The 26746-nt window shown below is 37.4% G+C and overlaps 2 protein-coding genes across 9 annotated transcripts in view; one reads left to right on the forward strand and one right to left on the reverse strand.

Moving 5' to 3' along the window:
- smap1 (small ArfGAP 1) overlaps positions 1-5166 on the forward strand; it is a 104583-nt gene extending 99417 nt beyond the window's left edge. For all 8 annotated transcript variants that reach the window (XM_088933887.1, XM_088933886.1, XM_088933888.1 and 5 more), the window contains 3 exons: positions 1634-1802; positions 2349-2680; positions 4062-5166. In XM_088933887.1, coding sequence (XP_088790013.1) covers positions 1634-1802; positions 2349-2680; positions 4062-4196 — 636 coding nt within the window. In that variant the 3' untranslated portion in view covers positions 4197-5166. The remainder of the gene's footprint in view (positions 1-1633; positions 1803-2348; positions 2681-4061) is intronic.
- A 400-nt stretch (positions 5167-5566) lies between these two features.
- b3gat2 (beta-1,3-glucuronyltransferase 2 (glucuronosyltransferase S)) lies at positions 5567-17143 on the reverse strand. The gene is made up of 4 exons (XM_088934029.1): positions 16307-17143; positions 13968-14112; positions 9710-9858; positions 5567-5653 (listed from the first exon to the last, which is right to left on the reverse strand). The coding sequence occupies exons 1-4, from the start codon at positions 16838-16840 to the stop codon at positions 5567-5569; spliced, it is 915 nt and encodes a 304-aa protein (XP_088790155.1). The 5' UTR covers positions 16841-17143.
- Between the last annotated feature and the right edge of the window lie 9603 nt (positions 17144-26746).

Here is a 26746-nt window from a genome sequence, read left to right on the forward strand (position 1 = left end):
TTGTTGCACTTCTCCGTGTGGATTCCAGAGCACAATCTCTATAATGTGGTGACCAGAATTATACACAATATTCAAAATAAGGCATTGCTAATGAGTTATGCAGGTTTAACATTTCTTAATGTAAATCTTACACTTTTAACTATATATCTTAGCATTTTATTTGCCTTTTCATTTGTTTTGCCTAGAAAATATAAATTGAGATGACAACATAAACACTAGCCTTTTTCACAAGCCCCTTGTAGCTCACCATTTCCCATTATGTATTTTTAATTTATGTTTTGCAGTCTAAAATTAAGAAGAACATAGGTTTTAGGACAACTCTCGGTGGTACTCCACTTATTACTTCACACCATTTAGAGGATTCACTGCCTTAACTGTGTTAAATATTTAAAAAACAATTCTCAATCCAAACTTTAGCATTGCTCTGAATGCCTCTCTTTCAAATCGAGAATGAATCTTTTATGATGAAGTTTATCTATTTTGCCTTCTGAATATCTGAATACATCTTATAAGCTATATGTATATTAAGTTCATAGAACTTTTCTTCTGTTACAGAGAGAATTTGGGGCAATTCACACTCTTTCTGCCTGGCATCTTGAACTGAAGTCAAAATACTGTAACTCAGACGAAAGTGGTTATAATCGCGTAGTTGGTGATGTCAGATTTCCGAGGTTCGATTGAGAGAGCGGTGCAAGGAAAGTGAGCTGTGCAGTACCTATTAAACCTGAATGTTACAGTTGATGATTGTTTGTGACATCATGAGATGAGGTGTCAGTCTCTACCCTGCAAATTCCTCATTAGGTGGTTATCTAATGGATGACTGTGACCTCTGACCCAGTGCCTTGAGGTGTGCCAGACTTCTTTAATAACACTTCATTCTTACTGTAATAATATACTTTGCCACTACAGAATTAAATGGTCAAACAGTTTTTTAACAGAAGGAATTAACGTTATGGGTCAGATTTCAACAACGGTGAAAAAGAAATTACAATCTGGTGGCCATATGGTTTATGCAGTATTTTCATTTATGTTCAGTAAAAGCTTGGAGTTAAGAGTTTTTCAGTGGGAATGGTTTTCATTATAATCTGTGTGCTTCAACAATGATGTCTATGATATGTTGCCAGGGCCAAAAATAATAGCGAGTAATAGCGAGTAATTTGTGCAAGCTTTAGAAATATTTTGTTTTTGATAATTCACATTTCAATTCAGTTTCATTGCTGTGGTTCCTAAAATTTTGAAAGGGTTTCCGAAAACATAAGATGAAATCCCTATTATTTTTATTCCCAGGAGGTTACTATTTAATAAATGTTATAACATTAATTGCAACTAATACATTTTATTCCAATTTTAATAAAAATACACATTTAGTGATCACCAAAGCTAAAAGTAGCTCCCACATTTCATATTTCATCTTGCAAGCAGTATGCAAGCAGCAGTACTTCACTATAACAGCAACTGAAGTATCTTTTATTTTGTGAAATATCTTTTTCATCTTTTCATCAGCAAGTACAGAAGTCTGTTTTATTTATTCAGTTTTAATTCATGTTATTAACCTTAACAAAATTATGAAAAGCCATATAGCTAAGAGGGTATTTAAAGTCATGGCTTCACAAATGGGCCTTTTGATCTACAGGTTACCTCCAGTAAACCCCCAGCAGCAAACACAGCCACTGTGACTGGGGATCTGGACCTTTTTACTGAACCTGCCACCAAATCAGAGGATTCTGGGAAGAAGCCCCTCTCCAAGGATTCCATTCTATCTCTCTACAGCACTGGGAGCATGGCACAGCAAACAGCTCCTGGTATTGTGTCTTTCTCAGACTTTTGCTCCATCAATGCAATATAAAAAGCTGTATTTGAGTATGGGAAAGAGGTTGGGAATAAACTGCCTGATAGTGTAGTCTCTGGGGAAACTTCCTTGTACAATGAATCTTTTTATGCAGATAAAACAATTGTACAGATGTACATCTGAACTTCAAAATTGTAACCTTTTCAGTGTTTGCTGAGACAATACTATGAGCATAAACATTAACAGTTATTTAATCAGTTATTTAGGTATTGTTCATCTGAACACCTGATTTTTAATAACAGAAGTCCTGACTGCTATTTAAACCTGTCTAGACTTCAACATCACAGCAAGCCTAAATATAAAATAAAGATATGTAAAATCTTTTTTATCTGAAAAATAAACTTTTACTCTTTCAATCCTTGTTTCTTCTCTTTCATTAGATTTTATCCATTGTCAATCAAATTGCATAGCAAAATTTGTCACTGCTACTGCTGAAGGAGAAAACCATACACTGTCTACCATGCTAACTGCTTTTGCCTTGTTTGTATATTTTCTTCAGCTGGAATGTTCATGGGACCATCACAGATGCAGTTTGCCTCCCAGCCCTCTGCAAATTTCCAGGGCTTTCCAAACATGGCAGGAACCATGCCCCCCCCTGCGGGTATGATGGGACCTGTGATAGGACAGACCATGTCTATGATGGGACAGAATCCTGGCATGATGGTTGGCATGACCATGCCTAATGGGTTTATGGGAAATGCGCAAACAGGAGTGATGGGGCTGCCGCCGAATGTGATGGGACCGCAAGGTGGAATGGCTGGAAATGTGGTCAACCCTCAGAACATGTACACCATGCAGCCCAACCAGCAGGGACAGTGGAATATCGGGCAGGTATGAGCAGGCAAATGCCTTTTCTCAAGTCCCTTGACTGGTTTTGGGAAAATTCTTGTGTCCGTTTTCATACAGTAAGTGAAAGAATACTGTCATATACAGTAATAACACAAAAGCTTGAAGTATTTTACGCAATCCATTTTTTCATTTTAGCTTTGAACTGAGAAATTCCTAATCCTATTTGTGTGTAAACATTAGTGTGATATTTAGTTGCACCAACCACAGAAGATGCCATAAAAATCAATGCTGTGAAACCCCTTGCACATCTTTTTTTAATGTTGCTGGAGATTAAGCAGCAGTGTTCTCAGTCTTCAGGAGGTTAATTAGATAACATAAATCAATTGAATGCACTTCAGATGTGGTTGTACTAATTAAAGGCCTCGACACACCATTTGCACATATGAGCATCGTAAAGTTAAATGCCTGAAGCGCTATGTTTGTTATTGTCACTGTTTTGTAATCAAGAACTCACATGTTAATGTTTGCTCCCATAAAATGGTGCATGCTCTTGTACAGTGTACAGAGAAAGTTCGCTGGTGTTTATAGCGCATCTATTGTGAAACATAGAGCTAATTAGCATTGCATCTTTTCTCCCCTGAGAACTGAGTGCTGTTGTTTTTATGTTTCAAACAGAAATATATATCTAGACTATACTCAAAGGTAAGCATCTAGTGATTAACAGATCTGAGCAATTTGTCATTGAATATAGACAACGTATACCAGAAGGTGAGCTTTTGAAAGGTTTTTGAATTTTTGTGTTTGATGATAATTATTCCATTATTAAGCTAATAAAATTAAGAAAGGTTTAGTTAGTTCTATTCAGGTGTTATGTTTTTCTAAAATAACAACATCTACCATTTTGGCTGTTATTCTATAAATTGTATATTGTTGAGCAATTCAGATAGCGAGATTATTTTAAGATACTGTTTCTAAGCAGAATTATAATTGTCCAGAAGAATTAGCTTTCAGAAAAAAAAGTATCATTTTACTTGTCCTGAAGTCTGTAAATCTGGATATTGCTCTAGCAGAGTGAGTTTCAAGCACAGACACAATAACAAAGCTGAAAAGAGCTTTCAAAGCCTTGCTTCGGGTAATAGCTGTGATTCGCAGCTTGTCATTGTTGATCAGTCTGATGGCTCATTCAGAGATGGATAGGCTGAGTGTACTGAAGAGCTCAACATAGGTGCTTGTAGTAGCTGATTTCATACTTACAGTAATGTTTTAATATGCACCTCCTGCCAAAGTTTTATAGATTTCTGATGAGTTCTTTTCAGGTTTGTTGTGCATATGAAGGACAAAAAGTGTGATAATATACTTAATAAGTCTTGATAATCAGTGTTGAAAGAGTTTCTGTACTGCTGTCATTTTTGCTCTTTGTCAGATGAATCAACAGATGGCAGGAATGAACCTGAATGGCCCCAGTGGAGCGATGGGCTTTGGCCAGCCTGCGAACACCATGGGGAGCTGGACGGGGAGCTCCACGGGCCAGACCCTCAGCACACAGCTGTGGAAGTGAGCGAGGGAGCTCGCGCCCAGAGCAGCTCGACAGCCCTGCTCTAGCGACACAGACGCTTTGTTTTACCCATGTACTGACACATATTTTCTTGTTTCAAACTATTAGTACTCTGGAGAATATCCACTCAGTCCCGTCGTGTGTACTGATTGAGTGACTGGAGTGTTAAGCGTACAGACTGGCAGCTTGTCCGTCTTATTTGCAAAATATGTTTTCTTAAAGCATATCAGCAAGAAGCTGCTGGACCAATTATATCTAATGTATCATTACCAAATCAATAGTAAGTAATAGTATTTAAATGGCAAAGAGATATGGCTATCATGTTTGTGAATCCCACCTCTCCTCTTACCTTCCCTCATATCTGTATACCTTCCATGACCAAATAACCCTGTAGAAGATATTGTATAAGCAAATGTACTGTATGTTACCATTAATAGGAATATCTGCTGATCAGTAAAGGTTATTTTGTTCCACAGACCATTTCCTCAGTTGAAATAAGTTTTCAGTTTTACTGTGATGTTTGTGTGGATTACAGAGAAGCACAGTAAGGAAACAGATGTATAAACCTGGATGACCCAAGACTGCAGTTCTGTAAAATACAACTGGAAAGGCTATGACTTTCAGATGTCAGCATTTACAGTAAATGAGAAATTTGGCAAAAAAAAATCCACAAACCATGCAAGCAAACATTTTATATATATATACTTTTGCAGAGTTTGTTTGAATATAGACAGGGTCACTCTGCTTCGCAATAATTTGAGAAATCAAATCTGTCCTCCAGGTTTATTTCTATATTGTGTTTACATTTTATGGTGCCTAGTACAGTTAAGATGTTATTTCTGTATATTAAAACCGTAAATATCCATGAGAATTATGTGATCATTTTGTCTATTGCCTGGTTTATTGTAATGGGTTTCCCTGTTTGCTTTCTTGTTTTTAAAAGAGGGTTCTTCAGAATAAAGATAATTCTGCTCCACAGGCCTGCTGTGTACATTTTAATATGTTCAATGAATTACACATAAATAAATTTGAGAATAATAAGTTGTGGGTATCTCATATTTTCAAACTCCAGAAGGTAAAGTGGAATTTTCTCTTAAATGGGCACTTCCAGTTACTTTTAACTTGCCTCCTAAAATTAAAATGTCACCAGGTCCATTTATCTGAAGAGAGCTCAGAAGAGGAATCAGACGGCATGCAGGAAAAAAACAGAAGTATGTCTGTTATCTGCAGTATTCTGTTATTCTGTTGATGAGGGATAAAGGTCCATTACATGAGAGCTGGTATCATGGAGAAAGGTTGAAGAAAGCGCAGTAGGTCAACTCTGATATTTGCTTTATTTTCCAACCAGCCCCATGTGGCTCTTGCAGTCCTTGTTATACCTCAATCTGAACTGTATCTTGGCGGTGTTTTGGCTCATTCCCTAAGTTCACTTTTTCGGTCCGAGTGTGCCAAACCAGGACCTGGGCAGAAGAAAGGAACAACACTGCAGTGTTAGCTCTTTCAAGAAGAATTGTACATAGTAGTAAACCCATGGCTCTGTGTTTTTCATGTAGTAATGCAGTGTCTGGGTTACAGCTTCATTTCAATAAAAAAACAACTGATAATCAGTGATGATTTTTCTCAAACAATAAACATCCTTCAGAATTCTTCTTTTAAATGCAGCAAACTGTTCTTAATGGTTCTGACTTGTCCCTACACTGACCTTGTCTTTTGTGTGCTGGTTTGTGACATACTGGTATCTACATAGAAGACGGCATCTATATTTGCTTCATACCTAAGGCTTAAACAAACATATGGAATTTGCTAAATGGTTTTCCACTTGTTAATAAGATGTTTTAATAGCACTAATATTAATTTTCAATAATTATAAATTCCCCTGTACAAGAAAGTAAAGCCCATATGTGAATATAACATGAAACCTAAAGCGTTTAAACTGCAATGGTTCTTTAAAAGAACTATGAATCATTTTGTTAGTGTAAAGTTATTAGTAGCTAAAGCTTCCACCCCAGTTCTCTCCTCTGACTATTACAGCTTGATCTTATTTGAACCCAGTGTGCATCCTTTCATTATCAGCAAGAATGCACTGGACAAATGACAATTTTTTGTCAAACAATTACAGAATGTTACTTTAGAAAAAAATGTAGGTAGAATAAAGAAGCCAGCAAAAATAAATTGCTTTATTAAGGAAAAACGCATCGCTCTTTTAAGTTACAGTAGCCACATAATTTCCAGTAGAGCCTGAGGTAGCTATGGACACCTCCATTAAGGCCTTCTCAATCCTGGTTCTGCAAGGACCACTTGACTAGTTTTTAGTTCAGCTGGACTTCAAGTATTTGATCATAGAACAAAAATCACTGCACAATGTAAGATCATGGTGTGGAAATTATGATCATGGACAGTATGCACTGTGAAATACTGAATTTTTTTAAATTTACCAACAGCAGTGTCTGTTAGTACTACGCAGATATTTACTTAAAAACTTTAGTCATAGTAATGTTTAAAACATTCAAGTCTTCACCACTACAGCTGGAATCAGTGGCAACACTCAGAGGTCTGGGAAGTTGCTCTACAATATGTCAAAGTGAAAAGGTAACTATAGCTCACACACAGACTGTTTTGTAGGAGGCATCTGACTTAAACAGGTGAATCACTAAAAGGCAGATTTCCATAGATTGTTCCAAATGTAGAAAAAGATAAAAAGACCCATCTTTGTCTTCCTTTCCTTAAAAAAATAAAATCCATTGCTGCTAAAGACATTTTTCTGTCCCTTAATTACAATAATGTACCAATAGTAAAACAAATCCAGTTTTTGTTTTGGTACTGTAGCACTACTAAATTTAATTCTTCTTTAATTAATTTGTCTTGAAAGCAAGAAAACGAAGGCTGGGGGGTGAGACCAAATCCAAAACAGGCATTTTTCTGCCTCTTTTACGGTGCCAAAATAAGGCTTCTTTTAAATCGAACAGGATCATGTAAACCCACAGCATGAGCAGTCACACATGCATGTAGAATTTCATCCTGAAGCAATAAATCTCACTAGAGAAAGGAAAATAAACTTTAATCATTTCACTTAATTTAAACAGAATGGCATATCAAAAGATAGTATTGGAAATATTTGCAGACTCCAATCCACAATTCCATATTTTATTGTGTTGTGCTTTAACCCTTGCTTTTAGGAAAATAAATGGGAGCTACTGTACATTTTTAGATGAATGACTAATCGGTGCTTCCCTGTGTAAACCCCCTGGGATTTTTTTCAGAATCTAACCTATGGGAGAGTGTTTGATTTTTTTTTAAATGGACAAACTCTCAGTTGTTCTGTTTAAAGTTACATCATACAGAAAGCATCAAGTATTTTATAAGCACTAGTTTGTAAACAGCACCTCTAGGCTCTTAATGCGGATCGTGGTCACTAAGTAAAAATTGACTTAAAAGGAGCATCTCACTTCTTCGTTTTACATCACCAAAACCACAAAACCTTTTATCAATCGAAAAAGTTCAACTAGGGCTTCACAGAACCGCAGAACCGTTTTCAGAACTGAAAAAAAAAGTTAATTTAATCAAACAAAGCCCGTGCGTGGCGTAGTCGCAAGCAACCACGGTGTAAATCATTATTTACTGTTGAGTCCTGCTTCATATTTAATTGTTTTTTTTACCAACAAAACCTGTTATCAATCGAAAAAGGACAACTGGAGCTTTAAAATAACACTTTTTATCTGATGACGCATTTCCAAAATTCAAAAGTACATCGATAAGGTAATCAATATGCCAGCAAAACAAGACCACAAAAGCAAAAAACCAGCATATATATATATACACACACACAGTATATCCCATATTTTTACCATATTCTGAAGCACAATATATATCCACAAAAGGCTAGACTAACCCACTTCCAGACCTGGAGGAAACTGAACATTATTGTCTTTGGAACAGATATTTGAAACGGGACCGCCAGAAATAAGGTGATCTGATTGGTAAAAAACGCTGTCATTCATTGTATTTTCAGCCATTCACAGCCCTTAGGGGGGTGAGACTTCCTCTAGAAGCCTTGGGCTGCATTCCACCTGCCTTCTAGCTGTCAATCATTGACTCAGAAGGGGTAAAGTTTATGGTGGTTCTTTTTTTCACACCAGAATGCAATTCTGAGGTTTTTTTTCAATGCCTAACAGCGGAAAAAGGCTCTCTAGCAGCGTCTAAAGGTTTTTATAGTAATTGCAATGGTTTTTATTATTACTGCTTTCAGTATTTTTTTATGATTTATTTATTACTGTATATGCAAGAAATTTTATTCCAGGTCCAGTCTTCACAAAACATTATGTAGAATTTTTTCAAATTGATCAATTTGTCCCAAATTTTTATCCAAGCTATTAGACACCTAGGACAAGACCTACTGTACAAAGCTACCTGACAGGCCTAGAATGGAAAATTCTGACCTCTGAAGACCAAAACAAAATTTCCACCTGCTGTTTTTTTTCATGTTTGTCTGCTGAGTGGACATATTATATGAAATAAAAGAAATTTGAAATTTTGTTCACTCAAAGCCAAGGGCCAGCAGCCATGTCACCCTGCAACTTACAATTGGCAACCCACTGAAGCTAAGCAGGTGTGAGCCTGGTTGGTACCTGGATGAGAGACCTCCTGGGAAAAACTAAGGTTGCTGCTGGAAGAGGTGTTAGTGAGGCCAGCAGGGGGTGCTCACCCTGCGGTCCATGTGGGTCCTAATGCCCCAGTATAGTGATGGGGATACTATACTGTAAACAAGCGCCATCTTTCGGATGAGACGTAAAACCGAGGTCCTGACTCTCTGTGGTCATTAAAAATCCCAGGGTGTTTCTCGAAAAGAGTAGGGGTGTAACCCTGGCATCCTGGCCAAATTTCCCATGCCTCCTAATAATCCCCCTCTATGAATTGGCTACATTACTTTGTTCTCCCCCCCCGACGGCAGGCGGAGCGACGCGCCGGTTGGAGTATTCTCGGTTGCATTTAATGGCAACGTCAGCTCAAAGATTTGGTTCAAACCACCAAATGGAGACGGGCGTGCCGACAAGCGGACTAGGGATTAACGCTAGGATGAGATAGTTCACACTCAAAACTAAGGGGGTTAGCTTCAATTTAAGACTTGAACCAGGCTTCTGCTATGTTCTGCTGCAGAGATATAACAAAATGTTTAATGGGAGGAAATTCCAGGGGGCCACTGGCTAAAAGGGTCTTCAGCAGTAATAGGCTAGTCTTAATTTATTTTCTCCACTTGCCCTGTTGTTCTGTTTCCATTTGTGCCACAGTGTGGTCACTCCTAAAGACTGAACATGGCAATTGCACTGACATTGAAAAAGTCTAACTTTGTTCTTTAGTGCTGGAAGAAATATTGCTTTGTTGTATACTGCACCTACTAACCCTATCAGTCTTAACACTTTAATTTCACAGCCACCTAACTTACACTGTCACATCATGAGTTGTGTTTCCCATTATGGCTATTGAGGATTCGTGTATTTTAACAACATTGCATTGCTTACCCTAGTGCAGTTTTGTGCTTTTGGTTCAAGGTCTTGCACTTGTGTGATTTGTTTTAGGAAATCAGATTCCTGCATTCCTGGCTGGGATCCACGACGCTTGAACACAGCTTTAGGGTTAGCCAGGATAATCCGAAGACTCACAGCAAAACCTTAAAGAAAAAAACTTTTTGGTCAGGATTCATGAAGATCCAATGTGGCTCACCATTGCTCCAGAATTCGTACTGTAAGGTCTTATGATTGAAACAGTATTCCATGAACCTTTCACATAAAGAAACATCATAAAACATTGTCATTGCTGATGTTATAAGGAAGCTCTGTCCGTGTCTTAACTGCAATATCAATGAAAACTCAGCAATGTTCTAATACACAAAATGCAGGGGTTCTAATACACAGTACCATCCTGTCAAAGACTGTCCTTTATATGTGCAATTAGATTTAGATTTAAAGAACAACATTTAAAGGCTCAGAACCCTGCTTAGTAAAGGCTTTCATGACTGTCTTAATAAAAAGCTCTTCATTCCCTGCTTCAAGTACTGTACACTTCTTGACAATGAGAGGAGAACAGGTTTCAATGTGGAATGAATATCATTGTGCTTCCTACACAACTGATAAAAAACAGCTCGATATAACTAATGAGAATAGTTATCCTTAGGCTGTCAAACACTGTTCTGCACCATTAAATTATCAGCCCACTGAAGTAATGTCAGAAAGAAAATGCCATACAAATTCCACTTAATTTACAGACATAAAACCCATTTTTAAAATTGAGATCAATCAAATTATTTGTTTCTTTCAATCAAAAACAAATAATAAATTATAGGGTTTTGGTTTCTATTTTTATGTTTCTAAATTAGATTTTAATGTTATTTTATCTTACAAAACGTGAACCAAAAAGACAATAATTACTACACAATTAATACACTTCAAACTATCTTCAATCTTCAAACAGCAGCAGCTGGGAAACTACTGTGATGTGTGAAAGTCTGCAGCTGATGGCCTTTTGCTGGAGTTGCCATGCTGTGCAGGAGAAGAAAAAGGGAAGATTCTGCTGTCAAGATGCAATTACTGACACAATAACACTGTGAAGACTTGAAGTTTCATAGATCCTAGAGTCTTAAAATATGTTGTGGATTCTTTTTTCTAAACTCACTGTTTTTTATTAATAGCGGGAATATTTTTGTATATATGTACCTAAATCTGATTTGCAAAAACAAGTTAGACACCTTGATATTCATACCAAAACTGATGCATTTAATGGATTTTTTCCATCTTCTCTGTTAGGCTAAAGTCAGTCTAAGATGCAACACAGGGAAGTGCAAGAGGTCCCAGAATAGGAACATCATCTGGCAAAGAATCATTTCTTGCCAGTGCTTAGCCAGCAACTAACACCAGCACCCTGAAACATTCTCCAGGCAGGAGAGCATTCACTCATAGTCTAAACGGTTTTTACTAACTTGGCCAAATTCTTAATGGTTTAAGAAATGGTATAATCACTCAACTTCTACTTTGTATTACACCTTAATATGAACTACATGTAGGAAACTTTTTTTGCTTTTATTTTTAACACAATCTCCACCTTTGTTCACTAAAGTGAAACTTAATACATTATTGTGAGATATTACATTACCTCAGCCTTGTGCTTTGAAAGATTACTTCAGTGAAAAGAGATTGTCTTCATTCTTTTGCAAACCTAGTTACAGACTGATGAGACTTATCTGCAATATCTCTACTGATTTGTAGAACTGCTACATATCTGGCTAGTTCATATAGTTGCCAAGCTAAATGGGAGCCAAAGGAAGCCAAACTAAAAGATAAAAAAATTACATTTCAGTTTAAAAGGGACCTTTTATCAATTTTTTAAACATGGGATAGCAGTCCATCACTGGGCGCACAGACACACACTCACTAACACGAACACTAATTTTCCCAGAATTTAATTAAACTAACAGTACGTCTTTGGACTGTAGGAGAAACCCAGAGCACCCCAAGGGAACACAAAAACTCAGAGAGAACATGCACACTCCACACAGACTGCACAGCAGGTCCACAACTGAACCCGTGGCCCCAATGCTGACCACTGTCCCGCTGTCCCAGTCATATAAAATACGTTAATATTTTAAAAATACAAATAAAATTACAAAGATATCATTATTTCAATTCATGTGTGTGTGTACAGGGAGAATAGGAATTATAATTAATTACTATACATTTTGGAGAATTTACTAATACATGAAATATGCTTACAAATCCATGTGCTTCGTCACTCTGCCACCAGTGTTACTGCCACAGAGCAGAGATATCGCAAGTTAATTTCTTTCAGACTTATAAATCCAGAACGTGAATATCTTTGCTTTAAACCTTAGCTATACTGGGCTATATAATTATAGGCTTTATTTCTTATAGTTGGTTTTCATGTAAGCAATAATATCCATAAATGGTGCATTTGTTATTTAATTATCAGGATACATTTGGTAATATTGTTATGACTGAAATCATAAAATGAGCTGTTTAGGTAGCTGTAGGTCGGCTGTGAGACAAAGAGGACCAAAAATAATCTTCTAATTCTACTTAAACATAATAAAGACTAAACATTTAACACAAAGAACACAAAGTGATACTGACAGAGAGAGAGGAGATAGGAAATTAACAAAAGGAAGAGGCAGCACAAGGTGAGGGAACTTGTTCTGTTTCTGGATTTTACTCCTGAGGAACTGCTGAAGATTATGAAAATAATCACAAGCACAGCTTTCTAAACATTTTTACAGAAATATGTATCATTTTAACATCTAACCAGTTTTCTGTAGCTAGCTGACAGCCTTTGTTCTCAGAACTGATAAAACATATCTGAGTTCAACAGTGGTGCAGGAATCAGAAGAGCTGGAAAACTTGATATAAAACAACTAGTGACTGAATTTGCAGAACTGAAACAATAAAAATGTATTTTTAGAGCAGAGTGTTTGTTTACTTTGTAAATACAGGATAAAGTTAATTGAAGAGTTTTCTTATTTCTTTCCATCTTGAATGTGGCAGTAATGGCAACTAATCTAGCAAAATTAATTCTTAAAGTTATTTTATTTGAAGACAGGCAAGCATTGTTTGGATAGGTGGACTGAACAATTAAACCTTGTTTTAAAAAATGCTTTAAAAGGAGGCAAAAATGTTCTACCAAAAATAAGGCGGTGGGAAGATGCACCAATTGCACAGGTCTCTAAGGACACCATTTACTTGCTGTTGTTCAAGGGCCACCCCATCACTTAGGTTTTTCAACAAAACTACCATCTACATGTACTTTAATTTTGCACCCTTTAAAATATGATACTATATGTACCACAATTTCTTAGAATTAAAAAGTGTACAAGTTCTGGGCCATATTACTAAAGTCTTTTTTTGTGATTAAAAGACAATATTGCTCTATTCAAGCATTTTATAAGTGTTATATAGACAGAAATTGAATAATTTGACTTAAAGCGAAAAATCTGTCCCACACCTACAATGGTGTTGTCATCCCTAATTCAGTCACTCAGATCTTCATATAATTCTGTGGGCTGTCATTTAGTATCATCATGACAATGCAAGGTTTTTGTAAGACTTTCTTATCTAATATAGAAAATATACTTGATCATTGATAAACATAATAAATGCTGTAACTGTTCATACAGCAAATTTACCAGTCTTTTTAAATTGAACACACCATCAATAATTTTAAATGATTAGCATTTAAGCAGCGATACGACAGCAGCCATAACACCCTGAAACTCACAACTGACAGCCAACTAGAGCTCAGCAGGTGTGAACCTGGCCAGCTCCCTGTATGGGAGACTCCTGGGAAAGCTGAGGTTGCTGCTGGATGTGGTGTCAGTGGGACCAGTAGGGGGCACTCATAATGCCCCAATATGTTGATGAGGAAACTATACAGTAAAAAAACTGTCCTTCAAATGATGTAAAACCAAGGTCCTGACTCTCTGTGATCATTAAAATCCCAGGGTGTTTCTCGAAAAGAGTAGGGGTGTTACCCCAGTGTCCTAGACAAATTTCCCATTGGCCTTTACCAACCATGGCCTCCTAATAATTCCAATCTCCGAATAATTATTATTATTAGCAGTATTGGCAATTAACAATTATAATTAAATATCTTTCTTATTTTTGCTGCATGTCATTATGTTCAGGTTATTTCTCATAACCCAAAGAATGCGGTTTTAGTGCGTTAGTTCTATTAGAGGTACCAGCTCTATTCGCAGCCCTGCTAGTCCTGACTTACCTGCCATATCGATTGCGAATGGTCGGTCTGCCCTCCAGCCTGTATACCAGCCCACAACTCTTCCTTTATCCACTAGGGGGCGCTCATACCGCCGCCCGCCGACAAGACCAACCGGCCAAACCGATACCGTGCGTGTTGTTCTCATCTGGCGCCAGAAACAGAAGGTATATTATTTCATTATGATTATAAAAATGTGATGCTAATATCTTCTAACAAAAGAGGTAAAAATGAGTTACATTTTTTCTTTTTATGATTTTTGCAAGTGATAAGCAGTAGTTTGGAGTAGAGTAAAACAGAAATTATTCCATATTTCCAAGATAGTAGGTTTAAATCCAAGCGGGAGACTAATGTTGCACCCATTTGAAAAATCCTTCAGATTCCATTACCTAAATAGCCTGTTGTATAAATATGTACTTGTCCATTTAAAGGAAGTTTTGCTCAGTTAAAATACTCTTTCCGAGAACAAATCAATAACAATTACTGCAGATAACATAAAAAAGTCTTTAAAACTCAAATGAAAAAAGTGCTGTCTGTGTGGAGTTTGTATGTTCTCCCCATGTTCATGTGGGTTTCCTCCAGGTGCTCTAGTTTCCTCCCTAGTCTAAAGACATACTGGTAGGTTAACTTGCTTCTGTAAAAAGTGCCCCTGGCTGCTTTATGATTATAAAAAGATTATACTGTTATCATCTAAAAGAGTTAAATATTATCTCTTGTCCAGTATTATTTCTTTTACTCTGTACTTTAAACCTGAACTGTATTATACAACATCTTACTTTCAATTAGGTATTAAAAGTGTCTAAGAATATATTTTTGTATATTTCTTAGAAGGAGTAGCGTGTGTAAAGTGCAGCTTTACAAAACATCCTGTCAATTAGTGCAGCTGAGGTACAATAACTGTGCTCACAGGCACTGATGTTTGTTGATACAAAGTATTCAAATCTTTTTGTAATACAGCATTATTTTAAAAATCTCAGAGAAAGCATTTTCTTTGTATTTTTTAAGTAAATGTCAACAAGGTTATTTGTTGATATTTACCTGATAGAATTTTTCACTTTCTTCCTAGTTCACATGATATTCCTCCCTCCTTCAAAAGCCATGCCGTTCAGTTTAATTGACATCTCTGACTTGCGCGGGTGCACGCGTGTGTGTGTGAGCTCAGAGACTCGCCCGATTCCCGCCCTGGACTCCAGCTCGCCGTGACCCTTAAGATTAGGCGATCACTTTAAACTGACGGGTCTGGAGATTTTATTCAGTCTTGTGGCTGGTCTGCATACCACCATCTCTAAGGAGAAGGAGGAGACTGAAGTATTATAGCACGTTTCATGATACATTTTGAACCAGGAAATTACCTCAAACGAATCTCGTAGACATACTTGATTACACTGAAGCTTGACCTATTAAGGCCATAAAATGTACACATTTCCATTTCATGTAAAACGATGTCTTCCAAGTGATAAAATGCATTTTAAACACATCGGAGTAATTCTAACCTGTACAGTTTTACATACAAATACCTCTTTATAGACATTTAACTGATAAATTAGTACAATAAATATTGACATTTTATAAAACATAAGATCATAAATACATGCCTTATATTTTACAAGCCATGATCACTAACCTAATTGTATGAAGAACTGTTTCATAAGGGAAAACAATGTTTCAGTATGAATTATTTCATAACATAGGATAAACAATGGATCGATACTTTACATGACAAAGAACGAAATGTAGCGTATGAATACTATGATGGTGACGGTGTTACGACACGAAAATAAAACGCATTAGACTATTAACAAAGCCATTAATGTGCCAATATAGGTAAGTGAAAGAGACATTCTTTTCAAGATGTCAGTTTTTTGCATCTAGTTAAATTGAATTATCTCCCTTTGATTTACTACAATTGTAACGATTAGTTTAGTTATAAACATTGGTGTTTAATAATTTTTACTAATGAATGTTGGTTTTGTAAGATGGACTGGGTAAACGTGTGGTCTGTATATCACCTGTTTAATCATCAGACTGATTAAAGACTGATTAAGGCTCTATATCACTATTGGTCAAATTTATCTGTCAAATTTGACTATCTCTGAATTAGCCACTATTCACCGAATTCACTTTTTTCACCCGATCCCTGAAATAAGAAAAAAATCTGTATGATTAAAAAACGCTGAACCTGTTGCAGTACACTTCAAGTTAATCAAAATTATACCTGGACTGGCATAAGAAAAAAAAAATAGCCAAGCGAGCGGAATTATACTAGGTTAACAGATAAAAACACGGGGAGGGGAAGGTAGGGGGTAAAAAAGGCAAAATGAGGATTGCATTTTTTCTGCTACCTCCTCGAAAAGCTCCAGGCTGTAAGTGTTGTCATCATCCGCAAAGAAAACAACTCCCGAGTCCCGGGGGGAGCGGTGCAGTCTCAGCCAGGCGAGCCCCGCATTCCTCTGCTCGGTAGCCCGAGGCAAGCCCGCCCGCTTGTACCTCTTCGGGGTCGGGATGTGCAGGTGGGTATAAGGTACCCCTGAACGGGCTAGAAAGCGCAAAACCAGCTCTGTGCGTGCGCTTGAGTCCTCCACGACAATCCAGTGAAAACGAGGAACCTGGCGGAATGTGTTGGCTAAACGGGTCAGCTCCGCTTTCTGCACAGCTCTGCTGTAGGTGGGGGTGATGGCGTATATAGTCGTCAACTCAGACCCGTTTCTTTTGACACGAGGTGTCCTTTCCACCCGTTGGGCATTCCCTATCCTGGAGAAATAGAGTTGTGCGGGGCTCCTGACTGAGGTCCTCTTGGTATCTATATCTATCATTATGATCACAATCAAAACCCAAGGCAGAAGAATGAAGAAGCGACTATAGAACAGCGATTTCATGATGTATCGGAATTAAAACGACGAAGACGTTCACCAAGCATACATTAAAATGATTAATGATTAAAACACCGTTTTATTTCTTACTTCCAACGTTTTCTGATTCTTAATTTTTGAACACCCTTGAACCTGTCAAACAGATTAATAAGATTGTGGGTCCCCCCGCCTTAAAAATCACCTGGAAAAATACGAGTGTTTCTCCAGAGTATTAGGTTTCCCGCTTTGAACATTTTCTCGCTAGTCACACGACAAGTTAGTAAATAACTTGCATGGTTCATTCATGCCTTTGACCGCATCTTTGCGAAGTTTTTATATCCTGTGTAATTCAAAACGACGTTACTTTCATCTTCCATCTAAGACGTTTTCAGAGCTTTCCTCTTTGATAAAATGAGGAAAGCTACGCCTTTCATTTTCATCGTGAAAAAACAGTAAAACGAACTCATACACCTCAGGTAGAGCAAATCTAGTCTTCCTCTCCACCCATTCTGTTGTTTCATAAGCCATCTATTTTGAAAGTTGTGAAGTAATAAATAAACAAGAGGGGGTGTTTTGATGTAATATCCTTGTTAGGTGTTGTCTTGCATTCAGCCGAGGGATCCGCTTTTTCTGTTGCCGTAGTCTGATCTCTGAGATGTTCTCCCGATCAGATGTCGGAGCTGACTGGAGAGTGGGAGAGGGCGACGGTGCTGAAGACACTTGTTTTCCTGTGGCTTCACAAACGTCTGTATCCACTGAAATTTGTGAGAAGGGCTTCGCGTGTGCATTGTCCGTACATTCCGTAGAGAAAAGAAAGAGGAGGAGAGAGAGCAGGTCTGTGGAGGTAGTACAGTATGTGCACAAAGCATATACAGTACGGTCGAAAACATTTCCTGTAACACTGATTTTCATTGATCACAGCAACAACTACTATAGCACCGGTGTTTACTACTGGTTTTCTGAGTTATATATATATAATACTCCGAAAGATATTTTAATAAAGTTCAATGTAATATTCAACATCAACGTTAATGTTAAATTTAACCGCACTGGTTCTTCACTAATTTAAAATATACGTTGATTTAATGAGGGTTTTTTTTTTTTACAAAAATGTGAGCAGTAGTCTCTCCGCAATGATTCTTTGCTCTTTCAGTAGAATATTGAAGAATGAGGTAATTTTACTGTTAATTTAACAATACAAATAAATTCAAAGATAACGCTGACGGTACAGTGAATGCTCATGATGCATTACATAACACAGATGGTAATCTTATCAGGGAGCCCCCAAAACAGAATAATTTCCTTATGCTGAATAAGAATAACAAAGGCCTTTTATACGATTTGTTACATTTGGGGGTCCTGTGTTATTGTATCAACACATATAAAAGAAAGGAATAGCATGAGGCTGCATTGTGACATATCCTACACTGATGGATTAGAATATTTTAATGGAACAATAGGCTTATTCCATGCTGGAAAGAGAAGGGAGAAAACATAACGTTTCGGCTGTGGAGCCTATTTTGGGTGTGAAGAAGGCTTCACCTGAAGAAGACTTCACAGCCGAAACAGTGTTTTCTTTCTTCTCTTTCCAGCATGGAATAAGTCTATTTCTTGTTCCTTTGCAGACTATGCATGCTGATGTAGCTACCCACCTGAACTAGAATAATTTAAATCTTTCTGGACAGGAAATATTATAAAGGGACTATTTAATGGTTCAAAATAATTTATAACTTCAATTTATGGATTTGTAAACATCCTCCTATTTTGAAGTCAATGGACACTTGCTGCTGTGAAACAAAGACCAACTGAAATTATATCAACTTGGATGTAAATTGGTGTCTTGAGGTATTACACAAAACTAATGAAAATGCAGAGTACCTGGTCAGTTTAGACTGATGCAAAAAGAAGGGTAAATATAAAACACACTTTTATATATACAGTGCCTGTTGAAAGTTGACACCCCCTTTGGCCTTTTTTGTTGCCTTTTAGCTTGAAATTAAAATGAACTCAAATAGATTTTTACATTTATATACACATCCTATCCCATCATTTCCAAATGAAAGAAATTCTAGAAACTTTAAGAAAATTAAAGCTGAAATAGCTTGTGTCCACACCCTTGTAATGGCAATCCTAAATTAGCTCAGGTGTAACTAGTCAGTTTCAAAATTACTCCACCTCTATTAAAGTGTATTGATTCACATTGTTTCCTCTGTGCATGAGCACCAATGATCTTTCAAAAGAACTCAGGGACAAAGTTGTGCAAAGACACAGATTAGGGGAAGGGTATAAAAAAATCAAAGCCTTGAATCTCTTGGAACAGAGTTAAGACAATTCTTAAAAGCTGGCAGGCGTCTGAAACCTTGGAAACTGGTGTCCATCCAAACTGAATGACCAAGCAAGAAGGAGACTGATAGGCTACCAAAAAATCAATGTTAACTTTGAAAGAACTACAGGCTTTTATGACCAAAACTGGTCAAAGCATGTATATGAGAATTTCTTAACCACTGCACCAACCTGGCCTGTATGGTAGGATTAGAGGAAGGAACGCATTACTGAAAAATGCAGCAACAAAGCATTTAAGTGATACTGCAAACATTTGGCAAAATGTGTGGTCTTGGTTAAAAAAATAATTAACAACATTAAGTCATGGGGATGTTTCCCATTGGGAGGACTGGGACACTTGTCAGAATAGAAGGAAAAACCAATGGACAGAAGTACAGAAAAGTCTGTTGGAAAAATCTGATGACTTCTTCAAAAAAACAGAAACTGGAAAAGAAGTTCCCATTTTAGCATGGTGATGACCTAAAGCACACAGCCAAAACTAAATTGGAGTGGCTAAGGAACAAAAAAGTAAATATCCTTGAGTTGCCCTGTCAGAACCCAGAGCTACTGTAAAACCAATGGAAAATATAAAGAACTTGAAGATTAATGTCCATCACAGCTCCCCCAGGAACGTGGCAGCATGAGCAGTTTTATAAAGAAGAATGGTCAAATGCAACTCTGCATTTACAAATTTTAGAGACCTATCCCAACAACTATAATTGCTGCCAAAGATGTTTCCAAATATTAACTAACGGGGATGGATATTTCTGATATTCCAGTTTTGTGTTTTTAATATATACATTTCTTCCAACAAATATGTTTTCTCCTTAAAATTGTGAAGTATGGCATGTTATGTCGTGTTCCTCATTTAAGTGCATGAAACTCTGAAGCACTAACACTGAGGGGGTGTAGACGTTCTATAGGCACTGTACTATACATGGAAAAAAGTCACTTTAAGTCACTTTCCATTCTTTCCATGTCAGAGTTTGACTTGTCCAACTTCATTGTTTTTCTATTTACAAACAAAAACAAATCTGAATACATTTTTTCCAATATGATTTGGATACTAATATTTTTTCCTGGGGTTGTAATACTATTTGGCCATACTGTGACTGGAGACTCCGTTTCCAGATCACCCGGCACTCGTGAAGTAGCCACATGAACACATGCACACACATACGTAAACATTTCACTATCTAAACAAAGGCGATAACGCTGGTTTCCAATATAAACTAGTCTGGAATTACAGGGATAGCTTTGCTTGCTCTGTGGGTGCACACACAGAGTAAAGTAAGCTTGTCCCCGTATTATCAAAATTAATCATTACTCAAACCAAACACCTGTTTTCCTTTGTTTTAGAAGTGAAATGAACCAAATTGGTAGTCAACTCACGTATCTCAAATAAATAAGCTGTTAGGATTTCTCACCGGCAAAATGGTTTCTCCCGCAAATCTGTAGGACCCAAACTTTGGCATAGCAACAGGGGCTGGTTTAGTAGTGCCTATTTCAGGATTGCGCATGCGTGTATTGATTGGTATGAAGGTACCATTAAAAGGGGGTAGTATTTGCTTAGATAACAGTTATGTACATAAAAGGAGTGTGATGTTTTATTGTTGGTAATAATATGTGCATTGTTTAATTGTATATTCACTGAAGAAATGTTTATATCAGAATTCTGATTATTATTTTGTCAAATTATTTTTTGCTTTATATTGGAATATTCTTGGGGAGGAGTTTAACCTAGAAAAGGAGCTCTTCAAGATAAAAGGAGGGGAGATAGGAGAAGGTGGATTGTGGGGGTTGCCTACAACAATCTAGTGTTTTTTTGTATAGTAATTAATGTATATATTTCATACTATAGCTTTGTGTTGTTTTTTTTTCTGGTTAGTTTGTGGTTTTCACTTTGTTTTTTTGGGTGTGGACTTTGGGAACATAGTTCCTCATAATAAACACCATTGCACATCTTTGCAATTGTGGCTGTGCCATCGTTATTGTCTTCTATCTACGCCTCTAAACTCTGCAAGGAGGAGACTGTTTCCATGGACAAAGAAAAGGAATGATTTCTTTTTAGACTTTTTAGTCTAGATTCTTTCTATCATAAAATACATTCAGCATGTCACTCTACTGACAAGAGGAGGCAATATTTTGGACCATTTCTACACAACAATAAAAGGAGCATACAAAGCGCTTCCCAAACCGAGTTTCGGTAAGTCGGACCACATCGCTCTCCTGTTGCTTCCTGGGTACAAACAGAAGCTGAAGACCTCCCCTGTTGTGAACAGGTGCGTTGTTGGTCTGAGGAGGCGGAAAGCAGGTTAATCGACTGCTTTGATTGTACAGACTGGGACGCATTCAGAGCTCCCGACACAGATTTAAACGAGTATACGGACGCGGTCACCAGCTATATTAAATATTGCACCGACATTTGTGTACCAGAAAGAAAATTAGGACATTTCCCAATCAGAAACCGTGGTTCAACAGCGACATTCGCAATAAAATAAAAGATAGATCCACCGCTTTCAAAACGGGGGACAAAGAACTGTACAGGGAATCACGGTATGCATTAGAAGAATCCATAAAACACGCTAAACAGAGCTGCAGTGCGCTGACACCCAGAGGCTGTGGCAGGGATTACAGTCAAACACAGGTTGCAAGGGCTGCAGCCAGGAGATCGACACGAACAACGTGCCAGACAAGCTGAACCATTTCTATGCCCGCTTTGATACTCTGAACACGGGCACTGCTGAGAAGACCCCAAGTGTGCAGGGCAAGTTTGTTCTGAAACTCTCAGATCAGGATGTGCAGAAGACTCTGAGCAGGGTGAAAATCCATAAGGCTGCAGGGCCTGATGGGATACCACCTCGTGTCCTGAGGACATGTGCAGCCCAGCTGACCACAGTGTTTACGGACATCTTTAACTCCTCCCTGTCACAGTCCATTGTCCCCACCTGCTTAAGAAAAAACACTATTGTTCCACTCCCCAAAGAGGCGAAAGTGACATGCCTGAATGATTACCGCCCAGTAGCATTAACATCTGTGGTGATGAAATTCCTGCAGAAGCTGGTGTTGCCACACATCAACTCCTCCATCAAGGAGTCCCTGGACCCCTTGCAGTTCGCCAACCAGAACAATAGATCAGTTGATGATGCTGTCTCCCTGGCTCTACATACAGCCTTGGAACACCTGGACACTAAGAACTCGTATGTGAGAATGCTGTTTGTGGACTACAGTTCAGCATTCAATTCCATCGTACCCAGTCAACTGGTGACAAAGCTCAGGAGATTAGGTCTGTGCAACTCTGTCTGCAAATGGCTGCTGGACTTTTTAATCGAGAGACCACAGGTAGTGTGGAAAGGTAATAAAACATCAACACCACTCACCCTGAGCACTGGAACCCCACAAGGCTGCTGTCTGAGTCCAAGGTTGTACTCCCTGTTCACTCACGACTGCACAGCAAGACACAGCAACAACTGCATCATTAAGTTTGCGGATGACACCACTATAATAGGACTGATCAGCGATGATGACGAGTCCACTTACAGGGAGGAAGTCGTGCAGCTGCTTAGGTGGTGTCATAGCAATAACCTTGACTTGAATGTAAATAAAACGAAAGAGCTAATAGTGGACTTTCGGAGCCACACACTCACAGCCCACTCAGTATTGATGGAACGGAAGTGGAAACAGTCACTAGCTTTAGGTTTTTGGGAATTCACATTTCTAAAGATCTAACCTGGACTGTGAACACTGACTATCATGAAGAAGGCTCAGCAGGCTTGAGGTGCCTCAAGCGATGGGGGATGCCAGAACCTGTGTTGGTGAACTTCTACCGCTGCACCATCGAGAGCATCCTCACCAACGGGATCACCGTGTGGTACGGCAACACCTCTTCTCGAGAAAGAAAGGCACTGCAGAGAATGGTCAATATAGCCCAGAAGATCATTGGCTGTGGTCTCACCGAGATTAAACAGCTCTATGTGGACCGCCGCCATGGTAGAATTCTGGCCATCACAGACGACAGTCACCACCCCGGGCATGAGCTCTTCACCCCACTGCCCTCAGGCAAGAGATGCAAAAGCATACAGGCACTGACCACTAGATTCTTCAATAGCTTCTATCCACAAGCAGTGCGATTGGCAAACACATTTAGCTATGCCCTTCGGACCACACCTACACCCTCTTCCATATTATGATTTCTTATTTATTGCACATCTCCAGTCATTGTTTACACATCTGCATTGTTTACATTTAAACTGTTTACTTGTACATTGTCTACTGTTTGTTTGTATATTGTCTTGATGCACTGTCTGTACTTTGTGTTTTTACACTTGTTTTAACAATCGACAGACTTTCTGTAAGTAAGAATTCCATTGTACCAGTACATGTACCGGTTACATATGGCAATAAAGTTCAAGTTCAAGTTCAATAACTAAATTACTTATTACTTATGTATTATATAATGGCATTAGAAAGCATAACTCTGTCTTGTTTTAATTTTTTGTTGTATATCCTGTGACTGTTCAGTACTACTGAGTTACAGACAACCCAAATGGACAATGAAGTTGAAACAATTAAACAGTGTCAAAAATAAATCACTGTCTTAAAGTTATTATAATTGAGTTTTCTGCTTAGGTGAAGAATTATATCATTCCACTTCATACGGTCTTAGTTTTTACTCAGATTAAGAAAGCTATTGAGAATTTACAAATGTTAACACAAACATAGATACAGGCCTGAGTGTAAAAAAATGGCAGAATGATACAATTTATTGTTTAGATACAATAAAAGAAAATGAAAATCACAGAAAGTGACTTTTCATACATAAAACCAAGCACATACTCCAGGTCAGTTTTATATGGTTTTAAGTAACTTTAATCTTACTTTTGCAAGATAGATATGTGTATGTGAGTATTAATGATCTTTGACTTTTCAGAACATTAGAAAGCTGAACCATGTAAAATGTTTATAATCCTTTGTGTATACTGTATAAAGTCAAACTTAGCAGTTTTGATCTTGTTAGGATTCTTCAGCAAAACGCAGTTAAATTAAACCAGTACAACAATACTGAGGTATGTTTTAAGAGCAGTCACTATTATGAGAATGGGACTATTAATTAGTCCTGGTCATTTCACAGTTAATACTAACAGTCACATTCCTGCAATTCATAGCAAGTACTTTCTATTAAAAGACACAATAGCCCTGAAAATTGTATTATGTTAGATACTGTACATACAATTATACATCAGAGGTTAAAAATGCAGTCATCTGCATGTCTTGACAAAACTACAATTAAAAAGTTATTAATGTTATTTAGTCTACGTTACCAGGTAAGCATTTTGCTTGTAAAGAAAAAAAACATTACAGTTTTGCAAGGGAGCTGTCAAATAAGTGTTTTTGAATAATCTTGACTTGACTTGAATGGCACTCACAGAGTGAGCACAGTAGATTTCTTTAGAATAAACAGTGAAAGATGAAGCAGAGGACACAAGTGGAAACTATGATGAAGAGCATTAAAAAACTGATAACAGGAGGCACTTATTTAGTCAAGTAGTTGTAGGTGTATGAAATACTGTAGTTACCCAGTCATTATTTTGAAGCCCTGATTCTTTCAAGAAATGGCTGAATAAGATCTTCACATACACATGGGTTATATGCAGATATACCATCAAGGACAATATAATGATTACAATTTCACAAGGTTTATTTATTAGCCACATGCCTCTGTTAACCACAATGTTCTGCAAGGCAAGCCAATATTCAGAAATGGCAGCATTTTCAGAAAACCAGCTAAGCATTAGAAGGTGCTCTTATAAGCAGGTCATGATGAACTGAACCCCTAGCATTTTGAGGAGATTGTAGTCACCATCACAAAGTACATACGTACTGCACATAACTCAACTGTTGCAGTGTGGACCTCATGCGGGCACTTTTAAATTAATTCTCCTTAGAGTATTCAAGTGGATTGAAACAAGTTTTTGGACAGAAGAAAACCCTGATTTGGATATGGATAACTTAAACAGACATGCATATGTGTGACAATGTGCTCCGCTCTGATGAGGAGCACCCCATGAAAATGTTGGAAACAGGAAATTTGGGAAGATATAAACCAAACATGTTGTGCTCTCTTCAGAAATGGATAGAAACACAATGAAAAAACTGACACGCTCCTGCCTTTGAGTTCATAGGGTGAATGCAGGAGGCTGAAAAGTAGTGCAGTTTAACCTTAGCATTTGTTTCCTTACAATCTCACTTTGATGTATCAGGAGATATTAGAATGGATCATCACACTTTGAAATATTCACCTTTCTATTTTTCTAGTTTATTATTTATGATCAGTTCTAACCCCTCAAAATCTTGAGTTTCTGTGCAGATGAATTCAGTAGCTGACCATCACTGATGGAGAACACCTTTTGGAAGCTAGGGGTCCATCAGCTGTAATTACTGTATATAAAATTAAGTTATCAGCTCCCTCACAGCATGGTTACCCCCAAGCACTTGATTTATAATACTTTTAATCACAAGGAGAAGACTTTGCAGCCCAGCAGAATCACTTCTCTAAATAATTGTTTATACATAATTGAGTTGTTTTCTTGATTTATTAAGTCAAGTAATTCTTCATGATTGAGTTATGAACACACCCATTTAATATACAGTGCACATAAAAAGCATTTTGAGTAGTTGTAAGAACATATACAGTACAAAACTGTTCATTTTTATTTATACTATATACCTATATGTATTATACTGTATTTACTAATTCTGTACCATAAAATTTAGTTTTTACACTGTAACTGTTCATAGATAATGTATACATATGTAGACATATGAGGTGACATTTATTTTAGGAGACAGATTTTTATATTTATATCATGTTTAGCTTATTAAAACTGAAAATATTTCACTGAAATATTTTCACTGACACTGACAACACATCTACCGGTTAGTGCTTGATGTTCTTTGCACATACTGTTGAATATGCTTTTTGTTAAAATCCTTGCTGACATCCGTGTTCAGATTGTAAAGTTCATTAGACAGCTTGTTTTAGTATTTTCATCTTGTTCAAGTCATTATCATTAATGTGTTTTTGCGTGATTGCTGTACAAAGTAATGGGGAGAATGTTTTCATTCTGCTTATTTAGAACCTGCAGAAACTTGCTACAAATCCCGGGGGCAATCTGCACAGCATGGAATGATAAGAACTCAGTTAAACACCTATTGTCGGATTTGGAGAATTGTTACACCATGACAGAGACAATGACTTGGAACTGTCAGTGTCCAAACAGGGACGAGGTAGTACATCACATGCAACATGCTACTACATTTACAGTGATGCTGTGCTCAACTCAGATGAGAAGGCTGCCATCTCCTGGAGATTCAGGTTAAATGGCAACCTTCTTTGGTTGTAAAATCTTATTCATATCATACTTATTCATACTTGTTTTTAAAACATGTTTCTTAATGAAAGTATTAACTCATTACATTTACCTTTAGAACAGTATTTACTAGTATATTTCCATTTAAATGTACATCCTTAACTGAAGTTTGAGAGGGTTAATCACCGACAAGTCAATCTCACACAGCTATTTTAAAGCACAATCATTACCAACTTTCATT

The sequence above is a fragment of the Atractosteus spatula genome, chromosome 15 (assembly GCF_055471065.1).
Source record: "Atractosteus spatula isolate fAtrSpa1 chromosome 15, fAtrSpa1.hap1, whole genome shotgun sequence".
Lineage (NCBI taxonomy): Eukaryota > Metazoa > Chordata > Actinopteri > Semionotiformes > Lepisosteidae > Atractosteus > Atractosteus spatula.